At 44.5% G+C, this 10,107-nt stretch overlaps 1 protein-coding gene across 2 annotated transcripts in view; it reads right to left on the minus strand.

Moving 5' to 3' along the window:
- Positions 1–10,107, minus strand: part of LOC311054482 (TOX high mobility group box family member 2-like) — a 100,762-nt gene that overhangs the window by 48,549 nt on the left and 42,106 nt on the right. For both annotated transcript variants that reach the window (XM_084070488.1, XM_084070487.1), the window contains exon 3: positions 4,383–4,442. In XM_084070488.1, the coding sequence (XP_083926614.1) occupies positions 4,383–4,442 (60 nt within the window). The remainder of the gene's footprint in view (positions 1–4,382; positions 4,443–10,107) is intronic.

A 10,107-nucleotide genomic window follows, 5' to 3' on the forward strand; every position in this document is an offset into this window, starting at 1 on the left:
TGGATAAAGTGGTTAAAATGATTGTGATGCTATATTAACTACTTTTGCTGAGTAGGAACCCCCCCCCCCCCCCTCCCCCCCAAAGGACCCCTGTGAGTCCCTAACCCACTGCCCTATAGACTGCCGTACAATGAATAGCGATCTACAAGCTCACAGCGTTGCATCATGATTTCTGAAAATTTCTGGCTTTGGAAATGTTCGCCTATAATGACATGCCCCAAAATAGGGAAGCCAAGTCGTAATGTGGTTAAGGTGGGTAAACGTATGGGATCATGTCCCCCCGCTATGCTGGAATAAGACCATCATAATTGTACTGTGCACTGATGCGTGATGTCGCATGTCTTTTCTGCAGAACAGAGGAATAATGGTCTTACACATGCCCACATGTATTCAATAAGAGGCCCGGACCGCTGGCGTAGCGGTCCGGGTACCTAGGCTCTAAAGTAGCCTGACAGCGCGTCGCGGATTCGACTCCCGATCCCGACGGCCTTTGCTGCATGTCACTCCCCAATCCCAAAAAATTATGGATTCAATAGGAAATGCGAAAACACTAAATCTGAACCCAAAGCTTTGTGGAATGATTGAGAAAGAAAACATTTGTAAAGTACATTACAGTGTGTACGGTACAAACAGGCATGTACTGTAGACAACGTGCACCCAGCATATCCATTAGCGAGCTAATCACCATCGCAAACGAGTGCATGGAAAGTCACCATATACAAACCTCCAATTTGTCTCATTTAACTTCAAAGGCAATCCATATACAGCAAATAAATGCACAGCTAACACAGGCAATTAAGCGTCAATTAAGAAGTAATTGCCTTGCTTTTCCACAAACACATGCAAAGGCAGCCGCTGTATTAAATGTTTGCGTTGCGCGTTGAAACAAAATACAGATATAGCTGCGATGTTGTGCTTTGTAAGGTATTCATGAGTCTGTGGAATTGTTGATTCTAAAAGGCTAATAGGGCTGGCCTTCAGGCATTGTGCTCACCAGGATATTGGATGGGGCCCCCCAGCAAAGCACCAAATTAATCGTCAATCTAATGTTTTATGGCTCACATTTAAAAAACCTGGGCTGAGCACCACACAATGCAGCCTTTCTTGTTTGGAAGAAAACAAGTCTTCTAGTAACTCTTCTACTCTTCCCACTCTTCTAGTCAGTCTTATGAAAGGAAAGGGAAGCTGAACAATGAAGTACTAGCTTGACTCCTGTGGGAGGGTCTAACAGGGGTCTCCTCGGACCGAGCATGTGGGCTTCTATTTTGACTCTCACTGACAGAACGTCAACTACAACGGACATGTTTTGAAAAGCCCGAACGGCCTCACCCCGCTAAGAAGGTGTTTGTTGACATAACATTGGCAACCTGGAGTAGGTGTCGATGATTGACACACATGACTGCTGTGGTAGACCAACTACAAAGCTGGACATTTATCCCAATTAACAAGCAGCCAGCGAGCGTATGCAAAGTGACTTAATTGGGGCAACTAACTGCACAGGCTATGTGCCTAACGAGGGTGGACCGCATGCCTGTGATGTGTGCTATAAGTAGACAATAAGCCGCTAAAGCTCCACCTCGACCCCTCATTATAGTCACTCAATCCTCACATCAAAGGAGACACAACCTCAATATTGCAATGTGTGCACGTGTGTGTGTGTGTGTGTGTGTGTGTGTGTGTGTGTGTGTGTGTGTGTGTGTGTGTGTGTGCATGCCTGCGCGTGTGCGTGTGTGTGCGCGCGTATATCTGCAGGTATGCTGGCCTATGCATTCAGTGGGTACAATATGAGCGTGTACAGTAGATCAGTGGTTCTCAAACTTTTTCATGTCAAGGACCCCCAAATTGACACTTATTAGCCCGCGGACCCCCATTTCAAAAGATATGCCAGGGACCCCATAAGAGAAGATTTTTTTACGACTCTAGCAGTGATTCTCAACCATTTTAATTTCAAGGACCCCCAGTTTGACATGCATTAGGCTACAGACCCCCATTAAATGGCATTTCTATCACTTGGACCGCAATTTATATTGTAAAATCTATGTCAATTTAACTCTCAGAGTTACAGACCCACAAGGGTCCATTTGGTTTCTACCCATCATTTAGCTGGCGACCCCCTGGAACCCCCTCAAGTACCCCTGGGGGTCCCCGTACCCCACTTTGAGAACCAATGCAGTAGATGAGTGGGTAGTGGTGTGTATGTCTGAGTAGGTGCTCACGCACGTGTGTGTCTTCATGTGTGTGTGTGTGTGTGTGTGTGTGTGTGTGTGTGTGTGTGTGTGTGTGTGTGTGTGTGTGTGTGTGTGTGTGTGTGTGTGTGTGTGTGTGTGTGTGTGTGTGTGTGAGTCTCCTCAGGCCTCTCAGTCATGCGGCCATGGCCCTGTGTGTCTGTCTCTCCAACAGTATTAAGTAGGGTGCTAATTGACAAGGAGCCGCCACCTTGTGATGTTTTGTCGGAACATGAAGGCCCCTGCCGCTGGATCAACAAATCCTGGAACTCCAAACTCTGCCATATGTCCTGCCATGTGTTCTTCACTAGCAGCTGGGACCACTCTGCACCCCTCCTGTCCAACTCACTGACTATCTGGCTGAGGCTGTGCTACTTCAAGCTGGGCCCAGCGCTGCATCCCTGGCCTGAACTGACACAACCTCAGATCACTGCTGGTTAGCGTTGTCTCATGTCTTGTTGTAGATAGTTCTGCTGGGGGCACTGTCACGTTTCTATTTCTTTTTATCAACTGTTTTATTTATTGAATTGTCTCCCCAATTTAGTCATTGCCAATTAGAACCCCATGTGTATTCTCCCCGCCAACCCCTACTATTTGGTTTGGGGATGGTGTAGACCAGTGGTTTCTAAAGTGTGGGTCGGAACCCCAGGGGGGGTCCCCAAATGATTTTGGGGGTCCCCAGATGACTTGCTTGATGTGCAACATTCTTTTCTCACTCAACAGTAAACAAACCAACATACAATATAAGTGTATACAGGGTATCTGCACGTTGATTACTTTTGACTGCTTAACCCAGGGGTATTCAACTAGATTAGGCAGGGGGCCACAAGTGTAAAATAATTTGGAGTCGGGGGCCACACAGCGCAAATGCACGCGCGCTTTTTCGGGTCTAATTCGGGTCTAATTCGGTCTAATTCGGGTCTAATTCGGTTCTATTTGACCAATATAAATCAACCTTTTTTCGGGTCTAATTCGGTCTAATTCGGTTCTATTTAAGGTTCTAAGTTAAGTTCCAATGAAAGATGGCCTTTCAAGAACTAATGAAGGATAAATCATTTGTACTGTTTTAACTTTGATAACATAAATCAAAGTTAAAATAAATAATAATTATGAAAATTAAAAAAAAAAAAAAAAAAAAAAACATTTTTTTTTTTTTTTTTTTTTTTTTGGAATATGGCCAGGGGCCACAAGGAAGCTCCTCGCGGGCCGCACGTGGCCCGCGGGCCGCCAGTTGAATATCTATGGCTTAACCCATTTTGGGCGGGAACCCCTGTTTGTAACTATACCTTTCAGGACGGGAACCCCTTTTGGGGTTCTTGTTGCTATGTACAGTATATAGCAACATACATTTGTTGTAATTTTTGAATAAATATTTGTTTTTCAGAAAACTTAAGTCAGGATTTAGAAGGCGTTAATAGAATCGGCCGCAGGTCTAAATGGGTTAAAGCAACGAACAAACTACTACAGTATACTATAAAAAAATTTCAAACATTGGCCAAATTGTCAAAAATGACCTACGAGATAGGCAGAAATTGTGAAAATGGCCGATCTACTAATCTTCCAAGAAGTTCTCGCCAGCTCTCGCATACAAACGGGAGGGTACGAATCTACATGCTCACAAGGCTTCACAACAATGACAACGTCATGTAGATCTGCTTTTTTCCACAATATTTATCTGTGGAACCGAGTCAAACAAAATGTAAACGTCCTCCGCTTCTTTTCACCTGACAGTGATGAGTAGGAGGCTGTAACGCATGTTCTGTTCCCAGCTGAACAACCTGTAGAAGTCACTAATGCAGTGAATTAGATCTCCCTCCCCTGCCGGCTTCCCAACCGTGAACCCGGCCAATTGTGTTTCAATTACATTTTTATAATAGTGTCAAATCACAACAAGTTGTCTCAAGACACCTGACAATGTCCCACCCTGAGCAAGCGACAGTTTGTTGGAAAGCCCAGCCAAGCCGGAGATATCTTGAAGGAATCAACCCCCAGTCTCTACAGTGGTGGGCAGGAATTTTACCGCTGCATCACCTAGGCTTGATTCTTGATTCAATTTAATTTTACTGGAATATATATGTATATGAAAGCAATTCTGAGACAGTGAAATAGTTTGGTTTTGTTAGTCGTAATAGCACAAAATGGTGTAAGCCGTCTTACCTGGTTTGGTGACCGAAACTCCTGGTTATTTTCATTCATGTACATGTTGTCACCATCAAACTAAGGAAAAGGATGAGAGAGAAAAATTACATTTAAAATATGGCATTCTTAAACAAATAAATAAAAACACAGGAGACAAGGCGAGGAAAGGCTCTTAGTCTTTACGGGTGGGCTCAAGTGTGAGCCTAATGACTTTGTCGCTTTGGTTAAACCTCGTCATGGCACGGCATCGTGGGTAATTACTGTTCTTCGGTGGGCCGATAATTAGGCTAGATGAGCCCAGTGACGAGAGATGGGCTTTCCCCTGTGGGCTCTACCTCTGTGCATGTGCATCTGTGTGTGTGTGTGTGTGTGTGTGTGTGTGTGTGTGTGTGTGTGTGTGTGTGTGTGTGTGTGTGTGTGTGTGTGTGTGTGTGTGTGAGATTCTGTGCACAGTGGTAAGGGTGTGAATGAGCCTGCAAGACCAACTCCCATGTGTCTGAGGCTGTGAAACCAATGTGTTTGTCTCTGTGTGTGTGTGTGTGTGTGTGTGTGTGTGTGTGTGTGTGTGTGTGTGTGTGTGTGTGTGTGTGTGTGTGTGTGTGTGTGTGTGTGTGTGTGTGTGTGTGTGTGTGTGTGTGTGTGTGTGTGTGTGTGTGTGTGCGTGCTGCAGCGAGGGCATACCGTTGAAGCAGTGTTAATCAGGCATGGAGAGAACACTTGCTGCAGGTGCCAAAGCACTGCTAGATAGAAAGTTAGCACCCGTGTAACAGCCAATGACCCCTGACCCCAGGTTGCCTGGGAAACAACCCCAGCTATCTAGATAGAGAGAAAGCTTTGCGCTGCTACATACGTTAGCCCAGCTGGCTAGCACTGACCAGTCAATAATGTATAATTGTGTATAAGACTGTCCATAGGGTAAAAATCTGTTTCATATTCAATATATATATATATATATATAAATATATATATATATATATACATATATATTTATAATAACAACAATGTGTGTCGGAAGTTGAACAATATGTTTTGAGTGCCCAAATATCTTCCAAATGTTTATGAAAATATACTAATATTATAAAATTAATGTTGAAGTCCTCACTTGAACCAGTTTTCAGTTGGCTAAGAATAAAACCAAATTGACACACAAACGGACAAGTTCCATTTTCAGCTGGATTGCTAGTTCCTGAAGCAGTCTGTCTGAGTAACTGAGTAAAACAGAGCTATTTGCTGAGATGACCTTGGCTCTTGTTCAACAGCATCAGGCTTTGTCATACAATGTTTTTGGGCAAAAGGAATAAACCTTGACCGAACGGGGTGACAATGTTCATGGGCAAAATGCACCCACAGAAAGTATGCACATCAATGCACACAGTGCATGGGCAGTATATATGGAAACATATCCATCGTATGAAGGCCCCTTTTTGTTTGTTGACTGGAGTCATTCTTTGAATAGCGACGTAATATCTCTGCATACAGACGACAGGCAGAGGAAAACATGATCAAACTAGACAACATTCCATGTGAAATTCCTCAGATATGAAGATACAGAGGCCTTTTCATTTGGGGTGGTCCTCCTTTATGTCTACGGAGAAAAAGAGACTGGAGGTCTGCAAGATAAACACAGGTTGAATATCAGTGAACACAAATGGATCATAGGATACCTGTGAAAATGATGGCCAACTGAGAGGACTAATGGAGGGAAATGGGCAGGACTGCTGGGGGTGAAACCTGATACCCTCATTGGTAGAGAAAGAACTCTAGAAGTAGCTAAATGAGCATGCGAGAGGGAGAGAGAGAGAGAGAGAGAGAGAGAGAGTGAAGAAGAAAAAGGATTAGGTTGAGTCAAGGTAGGGTGGAGTGAAAGAAACAGAGGGTGAGACAAAGGGTGAGGTAAGATAGAGAGAGAGATGAGGAATGAATAGGGGGAAACGAAAGAAAAAGTGAGAGAAAGATAAAAACGATTGAAAGACAGAGAGAAGAGGGGGGAGGGAGAGGGGGGGGGGAGAAAGAGGAGGAATGGAGAGAGAGAGAGTGGAGCCCGATTCATACTTCATTGTAAGACACGGAAATAGCCGACCTACAAGTTCACAACGCATTACATACGTGATGCGCTGTGAGCTTGTAGGTCTGCTATTTTCGGTACGCCACACCGTCGTGCAACGTAGCCTATAAAGTAGGCATGAGGGAGAAATGACTGCACATTATCTCTCCCAATCGACTGGGGAGAAGGAGAGACTGCCTCAGGCCTCATGCTTGGCTAACGATGCATCTCTGGAAACCCTTGTGAAGATGCTCTTGCTTATTCTAACGATTATGTTCGCATTCAACGCCATAAACTTGAAACCAAGACAGGAGCCACGTACGCGGTATTAGCATCTCATGCCAATCATAATTAGCCCCGGCAGAACAACCATTAATGAAGAAATATTCAAGCTTGCTTAAAGAGAGAACCCAGGAGCGCTAACAAGCCTTTATGTTGACTGCTGACAGATCAGAGGAGAAAGAAAAAGAAAAAAAGAATAGCTTGATGAACAACGGTGAGGGAGTAGCATTGTTTGATAAAACCATAGACAACAAGAAGGGACTAGAGCCTGATTTATGCTGCACTTAGTTGCGCACGGATGTTGCACACCAAACATAACAGCTCCATAAGCTCAAAATGTGTTGCGCTGTGACGTGTCGTTATCTTGTAAATCGGCTATTTTCGGTGTGCATACACCTGTGCACCACTAAGTACAACTCAGGCGTAGGGCTTTGAGAGGGCCGAAGTGATATTGACCTTGGTGACACAGCTGCAATAAATGCTTCACTCCTCCATGTGAAAGCCTCTTGTCGTCGCCTAACTGAGCAATTTCATTCCATTGAAATCCGCTCTGATACCACTGGTGACGTAAAGTCATTTTGAGAGGTTCTTCAGGAAAAGAGAGTACAGTCAATGAATAGTAACCTTTTTTTTTGCAGCCGTAAAATACTGCCAGATCTTGAGCTCCATCTCTCCTTTTGAAACCTGACATCTTCAGCAAACCGCCAACAGAGCACGATGCCCTATTAGTGCTCTTTCAGCTCCAAGGGTAGAAATGGATTCCGAGTATTCTCATTTTAACCCAATTACCTCGACGAAGTACTATTCACCAACAAGGCCCCAAGACAGCCTAGAAAGGTCAGCCATTTTGTGCGTCAACATGGCCGCCCATATATTGCAACGTACAGCTGTTCCCCCCTCCGCTCTTCTCTATGTAGCCCTCTGTGCACTGCCTTCCTCTCCCATTTAAAATGCCAATTTATCCTCAGCGCAATGCTATCAGCTCTACCATTACTCCACATTCACTGCAGAAATCATCTTCTCTCTCTCTCTCTCTCTCTCTCTCTGTTTCTGCCTCTTTCTCCCTCCCTTTTTCCTTTTTCCTCTTGTTCACTCCCTCTTTCTCCTTCCCCCTCTCTGTCTCTGCTCCTAACCTCTATGTTTCTCCTGCACCTCCTTCTCCCTCCTCTCCTCTTCTCTGTGTACACCGCTCTCTCCCTCTCCCTCTCTCTCTCTCTCTCTCTCTCTCTCTCTCTCTGTCTCTATCTCTATCTCCCTCTCCCTTTCTCTCTCTTCACTGGGTCCGGGCATCTCTTTCTCATCCCTGGTCTAATTGGGCATTCTGCCTGAGACAAGGGCCTCATTAAGCAGTAATTACACACATGTTGTTTTCGGCAAACATCTCTATTTGGATTGCTTTGCATGGTAATTGTTCAGTGGGGACCACTGCTTGCAACGCTTCTCTCCGCAACACACGTGGTGCGGGAGAACAGACAGAATAAAGACATAGAGAAGGGAGGAGATGTAAACGAGAGAGAGAGAGAGAGAGAGAGAGAGAGAGAGAGAGAGAGAGAGAGAGAGAGAGAGAGAGAGAGGGGAGAAGGGTGTGGGGTAAGGGAAGAGAGAGAGAAGGAAAAAAACATAACGGGCTGAGGGACAGAGTCAAATTGAGAAATAATAAATGTGTAAATGACAGTGGAGTAGGGGGGTGTCAAAAAAAAAGAATGGATTAACTATGAAGAAAAAAGGGATTAACTATAGTGATAAAGAGAGCAGAGTGATGGTGCCATGGCGATAAATGGGTGGAGAAAGGGAATAAATAAATGAGAATGGAAGAGTGAGGGAGGGAGAGAGAGAGAGGTAGAGAGAATGACTACGAGAGAGACAAGACAGATAGACAGGCAAGAGAGTAAATGAGAGAGAAAGTGAGAAGTGGATAGAGAGAGAGAGATAAAGAGAGAGAGAGAGAAATAAATTGAGAATAAAAGAGAGAGACAGAGAGAGAGAGAGAGAACGGGAGCGGGAGAGAGACAGAGAGAGAAGACCCAGAAGTAGGTCACGCCTCACCATCATCGACAAAGCTGAGTGCTTCAAAAATAATGAAGCCACAAGGTGGAAGTAATGCTAACTAGCGATTCTAGGGAAAACATGTAATATTTACACAGTGCTAATGGTGGAATACAATGCTGGAATCTTTTCATCTTGGAGTGCAGTGGAGAGACTGTTTATGGCAGGATCGCAGGGAAAATTACAGACTCCCATTGAAGACTGGGTTTTGATTGATGGGCAATTCATATAAGCTCTCTATAATGCCTTCTAGGCAACATCTGTTTGTGAAGGGGGTGGGGTGGAGATGAAGTGTGTTTGCGGCGAGCGAGCGTGTGCGTGTGTCCACGAGCATGCAGCGTGCACAGAGGCCAGTGTAATACCATTTCTGTCCAGTCATTAGAATAAAAAATAACCATTTAGCTAGCTAAAGACCCAACGAAAAACAATGGAAATCCCTCATTTTATTTGTTTGCACCTAAAACCACAGTATGTAACTTTATAACTATACTGTATGTATGCAGTACTTGAAGTCTTTGTCAGGTGCTGTACATAAAACAGAACGGTGAGCTCATACTGTACCTCTTCACCCCCGAATCAACAATCTCACAGATCATGCTACTGTAAAGCAGCTCCACATGCCATGCTGCAGACACAAGCAAACTTTCAGAACTTTTACATTTATATAAGGGAACCTATAAGCAGAATGTGTAATACTTGTGACTTTAAAAGCCTTTGCCGGTACACTAAGTCTCTAAAAATAATTCTCTCACCGAGCGGAATTAATAAGCCCTGCACAGTACACAGCCATTCTGTGAAGAAAGGGGTGCGGTGTGTGTGTGTGTGTGTGTGTGTGTGTGTGTGTGTGGGGGGGCTCATGCAATATGTATGCCTGTTTGAGCACCCTTCTTCCTCATCTTCTCTTCTCTTCTCTTTTCTTCTCTTCTCTTTCGTTTTCCATATCTCCCTCACTCTCTTCTCTCTGTCTCTCTGCCTACCTTTCCCTCTGTCTGTGCAATTAGCTGTAGAAGGGACCTAGCATACCTCAACCTGAGACAATGTGCCACTGAATTTTGATGGCGCCCCAACTTGTCACTGCCGGTTCAAAGAGAGACTAGAAGGTGAGACAGACAGACAGACAGACAGACAGACAGACAGACAGACAGAATGGAGATACAGAACCAGAGAGGGAGGGATGGAGGGAGAGAGGGAGAGAGAGGAAAGATCTCAAAAAGAAAACAAAAGAAAGAAAGAAAGAATAAGATGCTAGAGTAAATAAGCTTTCAGAGTTGCAAGAAAGCGACAGCAGAGAAGAGAGGAAAAGAATAGAGACATACAGTAGAGAGAGACTGTGACTATAGTAACAATTCTGATATTGTACCACGCCCCGAG

The sequence above is a fragment of the Gymnoscopelus microlampas genome (assembly GCF_963454915.1).
Source record: "Gymnoscopelus microlampas genome assembly, chromosome: 10".
Classification (NCBI taxonomy): Eukaryota; Metazoa; Chordata; class Actinopteri; order Myctophiformes; family Myctophidae; genus Gymnoscopelus; species Gymnoscopelus microlampas.